General features: G+C 34.9%; 1 protein-coding gene across 10 annotated transcripts in view; it reads left to right on the top strand.

Moving 5' to 3' along the window:
- Positions 1 to 21,053, top strand: part of norpA (no receptor potential A) — a 699,095-nt gene that overhangs the window by 534,126 nt on the left and 143,916 nt on the right. For all 10 annotated transcript variants that reach the window (XM_067124206.1, XM_067124212.1, XM_067124215.1 and 7 more), the window contains one exon: positions 7,814 to 8,088. In XM_067124206.1, coding sequence (XP_066980307.1) covers positions 8,005 to 8,088 — 84 coding nt within the window. In that variant the 5' untranslated portion in view covers positions 7,814 to 8,004. The remainder of the gene's footprint in view (positions 1 to 7,813; positions 8,089 to 21,053) is intronic.

A 21,053-nucleotide genomic window follows, 5' to 3' on the forward strand; every position in this document is an offset into this window, starting at 1 on the left:
CATGGACAGTCAGCAGACTATAAACTCAAAAGGGCTCCAAAGAGAAATCATCCTGCAAGGAAAGACACGTTGTAGGAAAAAGTGATACATAAGTAAAAATAAGGGAATAGAAAATAAAATCGATACACTCGAAATCAGATGTCAGCAGACAGGAGTGAATTTGCTCCGCGCTTAAACATTTGGAGAACAGAAGATAACACAACGTCCCTAGGCAAACTGTTCCATATTTTAGTTATGGCCAAGATTAAATTCCTAACAAACTGAGTAGTGTTAAACCTACTGCTAGAAAACGACCCACCTTTTGCAGCAGCAGGTCGCGTAGTGTTGCGAGCAAACACAGCTACATCAGGTAAAGAAGAGTGAGTGTACAGTAGAGGATGTTTGTCGGCGAAGTGCAGTTTATGCAACAAAGTCAACATTAAGAATTAACAAAATAAACTTGACTGATGTATAGCTCTATCTAAGAGTTTGAGATGAGAATCAGCACTGGAGAACAGTACTCCAAACAAAGAAGAGAGTGAAAAGACTTAGATATGATAGCTTCACCCCGAAACATTCTAAAATATTTCTGCAAGATATCAGCTTTTTGAGAAACAGAGGAAGTAGTATTATGTATATGCTTCTCAAAAGTCAATTTCATATCTAAAGTTACACCCTAAAATCTTAAAATAACCGTAACATTTAAATTTAAATCAGGATGCAAAGAAAAAAAATTAAGCTTCATGCCTCAAAGCGTACTCCAGATCTCTGTCCAAGGATTCTGCAACCACAGACTTAAGGCACAGAGAAAGAACAACAGATAGAAGAGTAGAATCATCGGCCTGTGCAATTAATGAGCTTTCCAGACTTTGCCACATACCACTAGTATAGATAATAAATAGCAAAGGTTCAAGAACACTACCTTGAGCAACTCCTGAAACAACGTTACTAAAGCTACTATACATGCCATCAACACAGTCCCTTTGGGTTCTGCATATTAAAAATTCATCTGAAATATTGATAAAAGATCCTCCATTTCCAAATAATCTTACCTTGCAGTGAGTGCTTTAAGATTCGCACGGTCAAAGGGTGCACTGAAATCTATACCCTCATCAAGAGCCGTGTGCAAGACAGGACAGTAGATACTGACAAGAGTGCATCACAAGTACTAAGGCCCTTACAAAACTCAAACTGTAATGCTCTTCAAATAACATGCAAAGACACTTAAAGACCAGCTTCTCGAAAACTTGAGATAAAACAGTGGTAATTAAAATCGTTAGTTTATTTACCAATCAATAGATGGCGCTGCTGGGTTTTATTTTCATAGTTACACTCTTTGCTTGCCTCCTTGATGGACAAGGAAGTCAGTCAGGATCAGGAGCTAGTCCTGGTATTTTACAGTTTTACCATTAGATTTCGTCATTTTTCTTGGAGACTAGAAACCTGACTCCATAATTTTACTCGAGAGTCGAGACTCTGCATTAGGATGGAATAACTCGACATAACCAAGCACCCTTCATTTCTTGCCAACCGCCAGGACTACCGACGTTGGCCTACACAGTGAACATTGCCTTCTGCTCTCCCCGTTGGTCACCAGTGCTTCTTGGGATTACTACAGCTATCATACAGGAATTTTAGACCATTCTGATGAAGCAAGAATATAAGGACAGCCTCTCCTGGCCCTGTAAATTCCCAGTGATTGTGGCACTAATTGAAACTTTGGCACAGAGGTTCGTTGTATTTTTTCTCATTTTTTCCAACCACAATAATCCCAAGTAAATTACTCTCCTTCAGAATATACCACCGGTGGTATATTGCAAACTACTGATTGCTGGCACATGTACTAGCAGTGGTGCATTTTAGGATTTCTTAAACTTTTCATATTCAATTATTTCAAGGATCTGAAAGAGTAATCCATTATAAAATGCTTGCAAATGATAGTTTAATGATAGATTTTCACATAAGTACAAAATAAAATACACCTTCTTTAGATAGTGCATTTCCATATGTATACATCTACCGTACACAATTGTACACTTTCAGGCCATACTTACGTCTTTCATTTGGGTTATATTGCCATAAGATAGTTCACTCTCGAAACAAAACCATACTTTTATCAGTTATAACCTTCTCACCAGCAGTGAATTTTTCAAAGTTATGAGACAGCAGCTGAATAAGTGGCTTCAGTTTAAAGAGCCTGTTACCTCCATCCAAGAGATTATCTGCAAAATGCAAAAAATGTGAAATCAACTCAAATTTGTTCCTGCACATAGTTCTCTGAATGAGCTCAATGCCATACAGTTTACTTTTAGCCCATTAACATTCAAATAATGGTTGTTGGTTCAGTCCAACAGAATCAGAATGCCAAAGAACTTTTCAGTTTCTTCATAGGTTACTGGCCTCCAAGCTTTCATCTTAGGGTTTCTAGTCATAGGTTTCTGTGCTGCAGTAACATCATAAAATCAGTTTCTTCATAGGTTACTGGCCTACAAGCTTTCATCTTAGGTTTTCTAGTCATAGGTTTCTGTGCTGCAGTAACATCATAATATCAGTTTCTTCATAGGTTACTGGCCTCCAAGCTTTCATCTTAGATTTCCTAGTCATAGGTTTCTGTGCTGCAGTAACATCATAAAATCAGTTTCTTCATAGGTTACTGACCTCCAAGCTTTCATCTTAGATTTCATAGTCATAGGTTTCTGTGCTGCAGTAACATCATAAAATCTGATCATTTTTCATACTATCAAATCAGTGATATCATCAGTGACAAGTAACTTCTACACATCAATAAGATGAATTGCTCCAATTGATGAGGCTGAAATATTGTAATGTATCTGTGCCTTTGCTGTATATCAATTGGAGCCTGAAATATTTTATTGTATCTGTGCCTTTGCTGTATATTCAAAGTTTCTAGGCAGTACAACAATATCTTGCTATGCTGTGCCATTTGATCCAGAGGGCTGTCGTGGTTCAGTCATTCAGTCCAGAGGGTTGTTGGGTAGACATGATGCAGAGGGGTGTTGTGTCTCACGTTAGCATATGGTGCAGAAGTATTTTCATTTTCTGACTCGTAGTGCCACTAGCTTCTTCCTCTGAATCATATTCACTTTCAGTTGGTGAAGAATTAGAACTACTACCAAAGATATCATCATCATCATCTGAAGCGCATAATGAAAATTATTTTTGGTTTTCATAAAAACTTCTAATGTCCACTGTAGTCCTTGGGGAAGAAAGAGAAAGAGTATATATATATATATATATATATATATATATATATATATATATATATATATATATATATATATATATATATATATATGTATGTATATATATATATATATAATGTATGTGTATATATACATATTTGTGTATGTATATATATATATATATATATATATATATATATATATATATATATATATATATATATATATATACATATAATACATGTATGTTTATATAATAAGTTCACAATGTATTTATGTAAAATATATCTATTATTACTTTTAAAAGCAATAACAGATATAAAACTAATGATAATAACAGTACCTTGAAAAGTACCTGCAACAGTTAGAAAAAGTATTGGTGTTTTTGTGTACCACTGGTGGACAAAAGTAAAAACTTAAAAGACGTATTTCATTGGCACCACCAATCGAGCCACCAGTTCCCAATGGATCTTTGAGTCACCGGTGACTCATAAGTCTTTAGAAAAAGAAGGCCTATGCGTTGCCTTTTGGACCACTTGGTGTATCAAGGTGGTTTTCTTTGCTTCTTACCCTTGCCATTTGGTAGACAAACAACCACAGGCTTTCTCATGCAGCTGCCGCCATCGTACTGGTCATGACAGTTGGGGGAAGTTATGGCCCCACGTGATAGTTCCAAGAATGCTCTATGGCGGGCAACGTAAGGAATGATGTTGGTAGCCATAGGCATTTTGTATTGCTTTTACAGATTTTTTACGAGATTTTCAAGAACATTGTGGAAGTGACCTTCATTTTATGGCTGGTGAATAAACTGCCATGCTTTATTTGTATTTATTTTATTCCCAGTTAGTATCTGTCCGGCAGTATTTTTGAAATATACATTGTGAGGGGCACGAGGCCGAACTTAGTCTGCTAACAGGAGAAACAATTTTCAAAAATATGGGAAAGACACCGTTAGGGTCTGTGCCGCCAAAATTGTCAAGGTCCAGAAGCACGCAACTTAGCCTCTGGAAAACATGACTAAGGCAACGCAAGGACTCACCGCACTGTTTGCTCACAACGACTTGATCCAAAAGTTTTGCCTTCAGTGTAAGGCAATATACTGGAGTTCCATCAGCTGCTACAAAGGGAGGCATATTTGAATCAACTTCAAAGAGCGAAGACTTGAGACCATCGCTTATGGTCATCACCACTGAAGAACAAGATCTCCTTCACACCCTAATATAAGCTCTCCCATAGACAACCTGAGCTTGACTTCTAAGCTCAATGAAATTATGCCACAAAAGGTCAGATCGATTGTTCCTCTGTAGAGATGAAGTACACAATATTTAATGCAGGCATTAACTCGCCTTGTTGCCTTTATTTACATTATTATCAAGGGTGTACTTTATGGTGTATTGTGTGAATTTCTTCATGATTCATACCGTATTCACATACAAAGACAAACATAAGCAATATATACATTGCATATATATATATGCAATATATATATGTATGTGTTGCTTATTTTTTATCTTTGTAAGTGAATAATGCTTGAGTCTTACCCTTGATAATATAAATGAAGGCAACAAGGCGAGTTATTGCTTACACTAATTATATACCGTGTACTTCAGTCAGAAATACTCACACAGTAGACCCAGCTTGGGTTAGTAAATAATGGAACTTTGCAGCTCTTTCCTACATACACTTTCATAAGCACCGTTCGTGAATTTTCCACATAAATGTCGCAAAAACTTAAACACACTTGTATGTAACGTGCATATATATATTTTTTTCATCATATACCTTTTTCCCATTTGAATGGGGTGGCGCCTGGAGAATACTGGCTTATGTTTTCTCATCAAATCTTTAGTGATCAGGGAGCTACTCTATGCCGTTTTCTATATTGCACGTACACCGTATTCACCTGGCACAACCCCATTCAAATGGGAAAAAGGTGTATGATGAAAATTATATGTATGTACGTTACATACAAGCATATGTAAATCTACCGTAGCTGCGTTTGGATCTAATGGCACTTTTAAGGCAAAATCGTCTTAAATTACCAAAGAAGTGGAATTACAGTCGTACACGGAAGTACTCATTTTCTGTTCTTGCATTTGTACACACCCAGTCTTAAGATTTTTTGATGCCAGTTGCATGGAAACAGGAGACCGTGTACAATACTTAGCGGTAGTGCTGAACTTAAAACATGCCTTACTACTTACTAAAGAATGGCATCGTGAGAAAATGGGAACAGGAAATCATTATTTTATTTATTAGTGTGCAGGATGTTCGTTTTCTTAGGAATATTGTTGGCTGAGATTGTCGACATCTGCTGTTATCATTGCTCTGAAGTCTCTCTCTGCTGCTGAGTAGTCAATCTTATAGGGGTTTCTAACACAATATTCATTCACTTTGAGCATTTCTTCCTTACTCACACCGCGTCTAAGTAGCAGCCAGTTCCTGTAATCCTCTTGTGTTTAATGAAAGGTTCTTTCTTCGGTACTATTATTGTATTGTATCAAAATGATCGAGGAGTGCTGGCTGAGTGTTGTGCCCTTCCCATTTAAATGAAATGTGAGCGTATCATTTATTTATTGTGCGTGCGTTTGTTTTTGTCTTGTATCAGTTAAGAGGAACAAATCTTTGATGTGAGCTAGTCCACTGTAGATCGTCATGAGAGGATGGTCCTAAAACTTTTGGAATGAAACAGAGAGGTCGTATTAGTAGTGGTGGTAATGGAAGATAAGGAATCAGAGCAACTGAATTTAGGGTTCTCATATCCACAAGATGCCTATGGGAGGGTTAATTAACGACAGGGGTTGAAGACAGGGGCGGGAGGGACCCAGGGTTTTGCCTGGCTTCGTTTAGTGCGATGTTCATTCCGTGGACTGCGGAGATTATTTGGGTGTATATGTTATTTAAGCAGCCTACGCAAGTATCAGCGTGTGCGTGCGAATGTGTGAGTAAGCTATACGTATAGGTGTGCTGCAGTCGCTTCTTCTTTCTTATAAATGAGAAACCATGAGTCGAGATGGACGACTGATGCATGAACGTTATTGCTAATTGGCAAGAAAACAAAACTGAATAAAAGATACGCCCTTCGAGTCAGTCTAAATGTTTATCACCATTATAACGACTTTGCATTTCTTCATCGCTAAACTGATAAAATCATCGGTTATATGCAAAGAGCTAGAAACGTTCCAGTATGTTCTTACTTGTTTTGTTCCTTATCAGATAATGAGTTTTTATCACCGAGTCACGAGAATAAAACACACACAGCTTATTATTTTTGCTCTTACTCACGCCATTCATCTCTCTCTCTCTCTCTCTCTCTCTCTCTCTCTCTTTCTCATAGATTCGAATTAATCTTCGTTAGCTTTGCATTCAGTATTGCTAGTTCATTAAGAGAATTATAAAAAGACTCAAATTTTTTACATGCAACGCTATTTTTATATTTTGTCGCCAGTATTCATGCGATGAATATTCTATACTTAGTGAAATATGATGAGAGGAAAAATTAAGTAGAGAAATCAAGAACAGCGTCTGAGAGGCTTCAATTATACCATCATTTCTTATTTTTGAATCTATGACTTCCTTAAGTTTTAATGAAGAATATTGACTTACCATAGAATATAAGTAATGATTCTGCCTCACTGAGTGTCAAAACCTAACTTTTACGAAGAGATTTTATTTATCTATCTAGTTATTTGTAATTGTATGTATGTAAGTTATAAAAACAAGTTACTTCTCTGAAAGACTCGAATATTGTTCAGTTTTCATTATGCTGCAACATTAAACATGTGAGGAGCAGGGGCTTTGATTCTTGAAGTAAAGAACAGAATAGTAAATGAATAGACACTATACCTTATATATCTGTATTGATCGTCATTTTTGTATATCGTGAGTTTTCTCTGATTTGGGTTTATATCAAAATTTTAGGTAATAAGACTGAGTTGTGTGTGGAAGATGTTTATTTTCCCACTTGTAACTGCGCTGCCCGTGATAATCCTTTCTTGGTGGATTGCACAAATGAAAAAGTTATGGATAATTTTTTAATTTCGGTACTTAAAAGATTTTGTACTATTGTTTTTATAACAAGTTTAGTGTTGCAGTACAGTGCTAAAATTGTTGCTAAAACTGAAAGAACTATATTCGCATATGACTTTTTATTATCATTTATATATATCGACGAGACACATTTCTTAGTTTTTTACAAGCTGTTTTATACTTTACTCACAAATGTATGTATGAATATATATATATATATATATATATATATATATATATATATATATATATATATATATATATATGTGTGTGTGTGTATACGTAAGTGTGTGTACGTGTGCTTGTATGTATGTTTACACACACACACACACACACATATATATATATATATATATATATATATATATATATATATATATATATATATATATATATATATATATATATATATATATATATATATATATATATATGTATTGTTGTCTCAGAATATATATTGAGCTGATGGTGTATTTTTCAGGAGTATCTGCATTTTATTTCACATCATCGTTCAGTATGTTTCGAGAGCCATGTTGTTTTTGACAGAAAATGATGACTGTCTTCTCGTGTGAACTTAATTGTGCCTTTTGATGTTGTTGCAGGAGGCGTTGCGGCGGGTGGCTGGAGTGTGTCTGTGTGTGTGTGCGCGAGTCTGATGCCCCCCTTTCGTCTGAGTGCCGACTGAGGCCCTCTCCCTCAAGCAGTCAAAATAGCGCCAAAACCTGCCTGACACGCTCCTTTCAAGCCTCTCTCACACTGTCGCCGTTCTCACCTCTTCAACTTCTAAGCAAACATGACCAAGTACTTTGATTTCGTCTGGAAGAAGGAAGTCGCGAAGGAGCTTCAGGATGGCGCTGTCTTCGACAGGTGGACTGAGGTGAGTGTTTCATGCAATCAAGTCATCAGTCATTGTTATAGGTGGCGCATGATATTGGATTTACTATCAGAAAGCGCTTGCTTGCGGTTTAGCGATGGCCTGTCATTTTGGAGAAAGGGAATTTCAAATATATAAGTCTGGTGAAATGAATTGGAAGTTGGAAAGCCCATTAAGGTAACGTTTTATTGTGCAATTAGAATATGAATCATCGCGTCGTTTCGTGATAAAACGAAAATAGGGATGACATTCAAACCACTACCTTTTTCCTCTATGATTAATTCGCCTGTAATAGGATGATTTTTTTACTGTATTTATATAACCAAAGCTGGAATGCACTTGTTTACTATGCGATCGCTCTACCAGTTGCTTGAAGAACAGCTCAGTGGTTCATCTGATGTCTGCAAGAAAATCTCTCACTTTGTTTTACAACGTTAACTGACTCCTTTCGCATTTTAGAGCTTGAGTCAAAGATTCAACTAAAGAGCTCTTGGGTACGATAAGAAAGTTTTACATTTTACATTTAAATTATAAGTTGTGATAATATCAATAAATAATAGCTTCCCTTGGTGTCCCACCGAAATAACTGTGTGTTATTACAAGTTATCTATCTGGCTATGTCTCTCTATTAATGCTGCTAGTGTACGTGTGAATAAGGTCTATATGCAATATCGTTTGAATTTTGTGACCTCTTTTCAGCATTCGCTCACGTCATTCTGAGGACTTGCATATTCTCTTAGGAGCAATTTCCGAAATTATTTGTACTGTTAAAGACTACCAAGCAGGCTTCGAGATCACTGAAAGTCATTTTGATTAGACACATTATCCTCACCTAGACTGCAGTTTAGCTTAAAGTTAGGTTAGTGATCTGATCAAGAGAAAAATAATACAATCCGTACTTTGTTATCGCCCTTTGGCTTTTCAGATTTTTCATCTTGCGAATTTTGTTCTTCCTCTGAGAGCCTTCTTGTTTAGTTCCGATTTCCCAGCAGGTCTAGATTTTTGTACAGAACAGAGCAGATCTTTACATTTGTTGATATCTTTCTAATATCTTTGAAGATTTGGGGTGAAATATTTAATTGTTGGCAAATCTCCTATTTTCCATTTTTATGAATCTTATTCTCATCTTTCTTTCTGACATTCTAAAGAGAAAGGCAGTGAGGGTCGTCTTCATTCCAGTACTCTTTGGTCAAATTGCCAAGGAGGCTATGAGGATGCCCTCGACTCACAAATTGTGTGACTTTTTGACGCCTCATCAATTTTGAAGAAAAAAAAATAGATTATGGTGTAAAAGGGAGGATCTACCCATTCCATGAAAGATCTCTCTGCTCTGATAAGTTTGAGACTTTCTATAAAAGTTTCATCCTTAAGTTAGAGCAGATTTCCAGTGACAGTTGAAAGATATAAATGCAGTTTGTGTTTACATCTCAATTTAATATTTCAATTACATATATATATATATATATATATATATATATATATATATATATATATATATATATATATATATATATATATATATATATATATATATATACATATATATACATATATATATATATATAATTTATTTTTGTAATACTGTACTGCATTGATTTTTTCTCAGTCAGGATGTTCCTTATAATGCCCTGTCCCTTCTTCTGGGTTTGTGTCACTGAGGCTTTGACCCGTTTGGCAGGACCAGGTCACTACTTATAACTGCCTGTTTCTGCAGCCTGAAAATTGGCACATTCTTCTTGACACCATGCCACAAACATCAACATAGATTCAGAGGTTTTTCTTCCCCTTATTGTCCCGACGCTTAAGCATGGGTTCCAATAAAGGCTTCCCATGTGGACTCAGCTGTCCATTTGCCTGGTGGTGGTGAAGACTGATGTGGAAGTCTCGGCTTATAACTCATACGGCACCATGAAGGTAGAGAAGAAAGCTCGATACACTTAATTACCAGTCTCGCCAAAATGATTACAACCGGCCATAAGAGCACAAAACTGTAACGATTATGAAGGTGGAGCAGTCCCTGTACAGTTCAATCGTTGGAGAAAAGTTAAGGAATGTAGATAGTAAATTTCATAGGAGAATGTCTTTTTATTGTGTGTAATATTTATGCAAAGGTACCTCTTGGTTGGAAACTTTTGTGTTGTTACTATATATACATACATATATATATATATATATATATATATATATATATATATATATATATATATATATATATATATATATATATATATATATATATATATATATATATATATATATATATATATATATATATATATATTATATATATATATATATATATATATATATATATATGTGTGTGTGTATGTATATATATATATTTGTTTTATGTAAATATATGCATATATAAACATATACATATATCGCAAACATTGAGCTACAAATGTCGTTTAATATCCAATTCCCTCCACAAGGTACGGTGTTAGCTGCATTGCTGTTTGTGATTATGATTGCAGACATAGACAGTAATGTTAAGGACTCGGTAGTGAGAAGTTTCGCAGATGACACAAGAATAAGTAGAGAAATTGCTTGTGATGAAGATAGGAACTCGCTACAAAGAGACCTAAACAAAATATATAAATGGGCAGAGATAAATAGGATGGTATTTAACTCTGATAAATTTGAATCAATAAACTATGGTGATAAAGAAGGAATGCTATATGCATATAAAGGACCTAATAACGAGACATTCACAAATAAGGAAGCAGTTAAAGACCTTGGTGTGATGTTGAATAGGAATATGTTATGCAATTATCAAATAGCAATGCTATTGGCAAAATGCAAAGCAAAAATGGGAATGTTGTTCCGGCACTTCAAAACAAGAAAAGCCGAACACATGATTATGCTTTATAAAACGTACGTACGTAGTCCACTTGAATATTGCAATATAATATGGTACCCACACTACCAAAAGGATATTGCACAAATAGAGTGTACAAAGGTCATTTATAGCTAGAATAGAAGAAGTTAAGGACCTTGACTACTGGGAAAGACTACAATTCTTACATTTGTATAGTCTTGAAAGGAGAAGAGAACGCTACATGATCATCCAGGCATGGAAACAGATAGAAGGAATTACCGAAAACATCATGGAGCTAAAAATATCAGAAAGAGCAAGCAGAGGTAGATTAATAGTGCCCAAAACTATACCAGGAAAACTAAGGAAAGCACACAGGACATTAATCCACCACTCACCAGCATCGATAATGCAGCGTCTATTCAATGCGCTACCAGCTCATCTGAGGAACATAACAGGAGTGAGCGTAGATGTGTTTAAGAATAAGCTCGACAAATATCTAAGATGCATCCCAGGCCATCCAAGATTGGAAGATGCAAAATATACCGGAAGATGCATTAGCAATTCTCTGGTAGACATCAGAGGTGCCTCACACTGAGGGACCTGGGGCAACCCGAACGAACTGTAAGGTCTGTAAGGTAAGGTAAGGTCTCGGAAACAAACCGAAGGGGAATTACAACTGACAGCCCAGTAGTAAGATTTCTCGTCACTGAAGTGGTATGTTGTTGTCGTTGGATCGAAACCACCAGGTGACCAACCAATTATCAGCTATAATTTCCCTTCGGCGGTATATTCGAGGTAGAGTGAATTGGATATTAAATGACGTTTGGATTTAATGTTTGATAATACAAAAAAAAATGTCACGATGATGTGAAAATTTCATACATATACAGTATATATATATATATATAAAATTATATATACATATACAGTATATATATATGTGTGTGTGTGTGTGTGTGTGTGTGTGTTTGCGTGTATATATACTGTACATGCATACATATCCATGTAACTATATATATGTATATATATATATATATATATATATATATGTATATATATATATATATATATATATATATATATGTGTGTGTGTGTGTGTGTGTGTGTATATATATAGTCTCGAAGGCGAAGGAAAGGGCACCATTATTACAATACGTTTATTATGCCAACGTTTCACGACAATTGCTATAGTCGCATTTTCAAGGCTGCAATGATTAAAAACTTCTTACAAAAATTCACATTAAAACATCGATGTATAAATTATAAAACAAAATAAAAACGGAGGAATAGGCACAGGACATACCTAAACCGTAGCAGGAACAAGACTAAAACAAAAACCCAGGAAGAGCAAGAAAGGACGATCGGATCGATATTTAAACAAAAGGTTCGTCAATGAACATCTTTGTCTTCAGAGGTTTATAAGTATTTAGTGTTGGGATCGTGGGATTTACGTCGGATATAATAATACGGATTCTAATATATTGGGTGTAATTTACAGAACTGGATGTAAACTGTCTAATCCAGACCAAAATATAAGAAATCATCAGTTTTGTACAAAACATGATTTTAATTATAAAGATTTTTCTATAATAGGACAACATCCAGTAATGAAAATGACCTCAATATATTAGAATCTATTATTATAAAGAAGACGGTCCCAACACTAAATACTCAAACAATCCATCTGTTCAATTGTTCATTGCTTAACCTTTTGTTTATGTTTTCTTCTCTGTCCTTTCTTGCTCTTCCTGTGTTCTTTTGTTTTAGTCTTGTTACTGCTGATTTTAGGTATGTCAGGTCTACCTATTCCCTCCGTTTTTATTTTGTTTTAGAAATTTCTTACATCGATGTGTTAATGTGAATTTTTGTAGGGAAGTTTTTAATCATTGCATTGAAAATGCGACTATAGTACTGTTGAAACGATGGCATAATAAAGTTGTATTAATGGTGCCCTTCCTTCGCATTTTAGACTGTATCCTGAGTGGAGACTCACCTACTAGGAAATATATATATTATATCCTGAAATAAGTGGAAAATCAAAAAGAAAATGCGCTATTTTTCAACTAACAAATTATAGGTTGATATATATAGTATATATATATATATATATAGTTATATATATATATTTTGTGTGTGTGTAATAGATAGATAGATATAGATATATTATATATAGCCCTGTAAAATATATATTTTCGGAATACATATATATAGAAATATTATATGTATATGGACACACAGTATATATAGGAAAGGAGCTTATATCTATCTATTTTCTCCATATAAATATAATGTTATTTATGTGGCTATATAACAAAATATAAAAATCGTTCTGCGTCGTATATATCGGAACATATAATATATATATATATATATATATAATATCTTTGTTCCAACAGGATTTTGGCATTTTTATGGTCTCACCAAAATACACAAAAATGGAGTCCTTTTGAACATCCCAGGCAAATGCTTGTTTATGAAAGGTAATGAAATATGATAATAAATCTCCCTAGAGTTCGGAGACTCGATCTGATAGATCAGTGATTCTTAAACTGGGGCGCCAGAAGCTTCCAAGGGGGCGCAAGCAGAGTTGCCAGATGGTGCCTATTATTTTAATTTTGTGATGTTAATTACAAAATTGCCAAAAACGTTATCACTGCTTCCATATATTTTCTAATTATTATCTCAAAACATGCCAAAAATTCAAAATACAAGTAAATTTTTAATTTCAAATCTTGTTTATGAATTGTCTTTTATTGTTATGATAAGTATAATAGCATACAAATAGACAACATATTGTTTATAGATTATAGTTGGCAAAAATTTCAGGGGTAGGGGGCGGGGTCTATACGTAATGCAAGGCAAAAGGCAAAAGTTTAAGAAGATATATATAGATATATATACTGTATATATTAACTTTATCACATACACAATTGTTCTGTGCATTAGTAGAATTACTAACAGGGCCTCATTCAAACTCGATGGTATCTAGTGGAGTATTTATTCAGAAAAGGTTACTTCAAACTGGATGGTATCTAATGGAGTATTTATTCAAAAGTTACTTTTTCTGAATAAATACTCCATTAGATACCATCCAGTTTGAATAAGGTCCTGTTAGTAATATATATATATATATATATATATATATATATATATATATATAATATATATATATATATATATATATATATATATATATATATATATATATATATATATATTATATATATATATATGTGTGTGTGTGTGTGTGTGTGTGAGTGTGTGTGTGTGTATGTATATGTATAATAATATCCGAAAGTTTGAAAACTTAGGAAACGAATACAAGGGGACGGGAGTAATAATTTTTCTGTTGGTGACATAGTCACGTAAATATATCATACGTGATTAAACATTTTCGGAAATAGTGACTCATTGAAATCTCATATGGCATTAAAAATATATGGAAAAGAGCAAGTCATTGAAATCTTATGTTAATGGAGTTTCATTTAAATTACACCACAGTGCAAAGTCGGTTTTAAGAAAGACGCTTTTGTTAATCCTCTGGGAAATATATTTATGGATCGTTTTATTCAAGCTGATACTCACTATGCAATGTCTAGAACTTCTTCCTTCATGGCATGAACTGTGTATTCATATTTTTTGCGAACACATTAGTTTGTATTCATGGATGTTCATATGAATGATTTATATGAACACTTCACTCTTGGGAGTGTTTGCTATGGAGTTGACAGACAAAAGTTTCCCTCTTATGCGGACTGTCTGCCATCTTCATCTGCTTCCCGTTTTTCATCTAGATTTTTGGTACAAAAGCAGCACCTCCCCATCCGTTCCATCTCCTCTTGAATCTCGAAGTCGGCTGCGTTTTCTGGGTCCTTTTACTTCACCCTACAGTGGCCCTATTGTTAGCAATTCAATGCAAGAGTTTAATATAGCCACCACTTATCAAAGATTGTCGTGTCTTTTGTAAATTTCTTGGCGAACGAATGCAGGGCTTCGCGCGTGAAATCTGTGAAGCAATTCGAGTCTTTATGCTTCGAAAGATTGCTTTTTTCTCTTTGGTATCTTCATATCTACAGTACTACAGCAGTGTCGGTTTCTACTGTACATCCAGCCCTTTGATTTTCTAATCCCATTGCGTTATAAATATTACGAAATGAGTTTCTGGAATGAATGTCATGATCGGTTAAGCTTATTGATTATTTTAAGATGTTCTTGTTTGTTTACGTATATTTTTTGTCTACGTCCGCGGCCGTTATATATATATATATATATATATATATATATATATATATATATATATATATATATATATATATATATATATATATATATATATATATATATATATGTATGTATGTATGTATGTATGTATGTATGTATGTATGTATGTATGTATGTATATATGTATGTATGTATGTATGTATGTATATATATATATATATATATATATATATATATATATATATATATATATATATATATATATATATATGTAAGGTATAGGAACGAAAAGATACAATTTGTCCGCAACTATTCCGCCGTTATATGAATGATACCTATATATAAAAATATCTATGACTGACTTCGAAAACGAAGTAGAAATTTGAAAGGCTGTAGAAATGTAGAAGTCTAGGCAAAACAAAAGCTGATGAAATTCCCTTTAAAAATTATTTAAAGGTGTAAAGGAGCGATTGAAGGTATTAGGAGGCGCGTGGAAAGGGAAACAAGGATTAAAATCATATTGAGGTCAAGCCGTTATTGAGGCACCGTTTTATATACATTTGTAAGCTACTCTCAAAATATAAGTATCAAGGGGGTGCTCGAGCGTAACATTTCCCCGTGATAAAAGATCATCACTAAGCCTCGAGCTACAGCGATATGGTTTTGACAACTACTGGCAACATTTTATGAGTGAAATTTTTAAGGTACAGAAACCACCGTCCGCCTTTTTGTTTTGTGGTAGAGCTCGCACCCACCCAAAATATATTTACGTGTTTAATTTGCAAGATGTAATATTATCACAGTATTCAACTCCTATTATCAAAAGACAAGGTTGAGTTATAAAACATACGTTTATGTCGCTTTCTGTGTCACATTTATTTATTTATTCATGAGTTCCTCTCAAGCTTGTCAATCTGAGTAAATAAGGAAAACTTCTAATAAAATCTGTTTCATCGAAATGTGGTCAGTTATAATTTGTAACCGTTAAAGAATTCAGACTCAAGTAATTAACTCAAGTAATTAATACATAGCCAAATCTTACTGACAGATTAAGGTAAAAACCATGTATGGAGATTGAAATTTTATTGCTATTCTGATAGTCAACAAATACTCCTCTCCTTTCCAGTTAAACCTTTTCTCCTCGATCATTCAGTACAAGTTCTGACGTTTTCCTGCTATGAGCTGTCGTGAGAGGAGGTGACATTCCTTCAGTGTGTCATTGCAGACATATTCATGCTAGTTCAAAAAGCCAATGGCACGTTTCTGCTCTTCAATCAGAAGTTGCAAGCATACCAGATGAACTCTCAAAATATCCTGATTAGAACGATGAATCTGGACAGGATTTAATTTTCTTCGTTCAGGATTTACCCCGATTTATATTTTGTAATAAAAATTTCGTCATGGTAGCGAATATCATCTATTTTTTAAGCCGATTAGCAAGTTTTTTTAATTCAACATAATAGATATATGCGGAGTTGTATTCGTTTATTTATTAATTTTAAGATTTCTACGGTGTGTGGATGAGAAACTTATTTTTTAAAGGAAAACCTGACATTTTTTCAAGCTAGGATTGAGGATTATCTGATTAGTGAGTGCAAGTTATAAAAGTCCTACAAGAGACTTGATTAAATGCAAGTTCAGTGATGTGTTTACGCACTTCAAGGGAAAATACTAGTCGTTCTGTCTCACTCTAAGCCTTCATAATGACACATTAGCTGGTTGGAAAACACCAAATCATAACAATATCGTTATATTGTCAGTAATTTTGAGGATGATATTTTATACTTTCAAGTAATAAGCTACAAATAGAGCATTTAGATCCATTTCACTAAACCTTGGAAATGAATCACATCCAGAGGGAATTATATTATAAGTGCACACCCTGACTGAAGTAGGATCCCTGCCTTGTGGAGTTTATACATAAGTGACTGGTGTAATGCACATAGCCTTCAACATAATGTCATTAAGTCCCTGTCTCCCGCGTATCAACCCTAAATGGCATGAGTTCGAGGTCTATTAATGTCAGGTGTACTTGCCATACATTATTCCTTGTTGTGAACGATATTACCAAGGTTCAGTAAATTCTGTATTCATCGGTATTTCTACCTTAATACTAGATACACACACACACACACACACACACACACACATATATATATATATATATATACAGAACCTTGGTAATATCGTTCACAAACAGGGAATAATGTATGGCAAGTACACCTGACATTAATAGACTTCTGAACTCATGCCATTTAGGTTGATATGGGAGACAGGGACTTATATATATATATATATATATATATATATATATATATATATATATATATATATATATATATATATATATATATAATCATAAACATTACAATACAAATATCATTTAATATCAACTTCATTCAACCTTGGAATAAACACCATAGGGGAATTTATAAATGATAAGAATTCCATCACCATATGGACTCGAACCACCGAATGGTTGGAGAACGACGACTTACAGGGATGCTACCACTAAGCTAATGTCGTCTAGCATATTAGCAATCCTAAAAAGTCGTCTAGAATAGTGGTGACATCCCTGAAAAGTCATCTAGCCTAGTGGTAGCATCCCAGAAAATCGTCTAGACTAAACTCAGTTTTTTTTTACCGAGGCGCATTTGCACAGACTCGCAGGGGTGCCCTTTTAGCTCGGAAAAGTTTCCTGCTAGCTGATTGGTTGTAAGTATTTTGTCCGAATAGCATAATTGTTTTCAAATAATTACCAAGTAATGTGAATCGAAACTTATTTACTAACCTAAATTTCTCCCTCAGATATATGTTTTGCCAATAAATAATGTTAACGAATAAAGAGATTTTAAAGTATTGTGATGGTAAGTTATAAAGTATTGTGGTGGTAAGTCTAAATTTAATAACAACACCCACCAAAGTCAATGACAGGAGCTTGTTTTCGGATGCACGCTGCATAATTTGTTTACTTTTCACATATTTTAACACCAATTGGGATAAATTACACTAAGCATAAGAAAAACATGTTATTATAAAATTTATTTGAATACCAGAATCTACTAAAAACATGGAATTAATAAAACTAGCTACTGGTGAAAACTTCCGGGGAGGTAAAAGGAACAGCCTGTGGCGGCCTGGCGGGAAAACCAGCTGGTTTTCATTGTAGCACTTTCCTGATTTATGTCATTGCAGCTTTTTCCTGATTTATGTAAGTGTTGAAATCAGTGTTATGTTATTGAGATTACTGTAATGGCTATATCTGCAATTAAATAGTTTCTATGCTCCTTTTTGTAGGTGCACACTAATAAAAATATATTTCGCAGAAATTAACAACTTACTCTTTCATGTAAGTTACAGCAGACAATGCGAGATAAGAAAACTGTTTATTTTCTTATTTTGCGTTCTATTCAGGACACACATAAGGTTCACACGAGTTTCTGCGGATATTTTGAGAAGTAAAAGAAAATGTGACTGAGTAGAAAATGTACTATACACATATACATTTTAAGGATTAGTGGGCTATAGGCGTCTACTGTGTCAAATACCAAGGCGGGGATGGAAGGGGGAGGGAGGGGTATCGCGGTTGTAACTCGGTGAAATTATGAATTCGTTTAATTGTGATTTTTATGCAATTTATGGAACACTACAGTATCATCAAACCGAAAATAGTGCTATTAATAGAATCTATACTTTTACGACAAAATTAGCAAACCCTTTCTATACGGACTTACATCATAGGCCTACATACACCTAGCCTAACTTACATCAAGCATTAGCTACTGTTTACTGTTACTCCTTACCTTAAAGAGTTAAGCAAAATTTATTCCAATTGTCAAAAAAGGGTGTAAGACACATAGACATAGGCTAGCCTAGTTTGAAATGTGTGCAAGAAATAAAGCCATAATAAGGGAAGTACATTATTATTATGTTAAAGAAAAAATAGCCTCTTCATATTTATCATAATGATATAACAAAAGGCTTCAGCACAAAAGCCTATAAAAGATGTTATGTATCTGAAAAATTTTCTTGCCCATCAACATTTGCTGGCATGTGGATACCATATGAATAACTAGGCCTACCTACCTAGGTAATTTTATCTAAGACTACAGGCTGTTCCTTTTACCTCCCTGGAAGTTTTCACCAATAGCGAGTTTTATTAATGCCATGTTTTTCATAGATTCTGGTATTCAAAGAATGTTTATAATAACATGTTTTTCTTATGCTTAGTGTAATTTATCCCAGCAGGTGTTAAAATATGTGAAAAGTAAACAAATTATGCAGCATGCATCCGAAAACAAGCTCCTGTCGTTGACTTCGGCGGGTGTTGTTATTAAATTTAGACTTACCATCACAATGCTTTATAATCTCTTTATTCGTTAACATTAATTATTGACAAAACATATATCTGAGGGAGAAGTTTAGGTTAGTAAATGAGTTTCGATTCACATTACTTGGTAATTATTTGAAAACAATGATGCTATTCGGACAAAATACTTACAACCAATCAGCTAGCAGGAAACTTTTCCGAGCTAAAAGGGCACCCCTGTGATTGAGTGCAAATGCGCCTCGGTAAAAAAAACTGAATATAGTGGTGCCATCCCTGAAAAGTTGTCTATGCTTGAGTAGCATCCCAGAAAAGAATCTAGCTTAATGGTGCATCTCTGAAAAGTCATCTAGCTTAGTGGAGGCATCCCTGAAAAGTCGTCTAGCCTAGTGGTAGCATCCCTGAAAAGTCATCTGTGCTATTGGTAGCATCCTTGAAAAGTCATCCAGCCTAGTGTAGCATGCCAGAAAAGTGTTCTAGGCCAGTGGTAGCATCTCTAAAAGGTTGTCTATGCTAGTGGCAGCATCCTTGAAAATTCTTCTAGCCATCATGTTGCCTGGTGATACCATCCCAGAAAAGCCATCTAGTCTAGTGGTGTCATCCCTGAAAAGTCATCTATCCTAGTGGTGGCATCCCTGAAAAAGTCGTCTAGCCTAGTAGTAGCATCCCAGAAAAGTTGTCTAGCCTAGTGGTAGCACCCGTGAAAAGTCACCTATCGTGGTGGTGGCATCCCTGAAAAAGTTGTCTAGCCTAGTGGTAGCATCCCTGAAAAGTTATCTAGCCTAGTGGTAGCATCCCTGAAAAAGTTGTCTAGTCTAGTGGTGTCATCCCTGAAAAGTCATCTATCCTAGTGGTGGCATCCTTAAAAGTTGTCTAAAGTAGTGGTAGCATCCCAGAAAAGTCATCTAGCCTAGTGGTGTCATCTCTGAAAAGTTGTCTAGCCTAGTGGTAGTGTCCTTGAAAAGTTGTCTAAAGTAGTGGTAGCATCCCAGAAAAGTCATCTAGCCTAGTGGTGTCATCCCTGAAAAGTCATCTATCCTAGTGGCGGCATCCTTGAAAAAGTTGTCTAGTCTAGTGATAGCATCCCAAAAAAGTCATCTGGCCTAGTGGTGTCATCCCTGAAAAGTCATCTATCCTGGTGGTGGCATCCCTGAAAAAGTTGTCTAGCCTAGTGGTAGCATCCTTGAAAAGTTGTCTAAAGTAGTGGTAGCATACCTGAAAATTCATCTAGCCTAGTGGTGTCATCCCTGAAAAGTCATCTATCCTAGTGGTGGCATTCCTGAAAAAGTTGTCCAGCCTAGTGGTAGCATCCTTGAAAAGTTGTCTAAAGTAGTGGTAGCATCCCTGAAAAGTCATCTAGCCTAGTGGTGTCATCCCTGAAAAGTCATCTATCCTAGTGGTGGCATCCCTGAAAAAGTCATCTAGCCTAGGGGTAGAATCCTTGAAAAGTTGTCTAAAGTAGTGGGAGCATCCCTGAAAAGTCATCTAGCCTAGTGGTGTCATCCCTGAAAAGTCATCTATCCTAGTGGTGGCATCCCTGAAAAAGTCGTCTAGCCTAGTGGTAGCATCCCTGAAAAGTCGTCTAGCCTTGTGGTAGCA

Source organism: Macrobrachium rosenbergii, chromosome 22 (assembly GCF_040412425.1).
Source record: "Macrobrachium rosenbergii isolate ZJJX-2024 chromosome 22, ASM4041242v1, whole genome shotgun sequence".
Classification (NCBI taxonomy): domain Eukaryota; kingdom Metazoa; phylum Arthropoda; class Malacostraca; order Decapoda; family Palaemonidae; genus Macrobrachium; species Macrobrachium rosenbergii.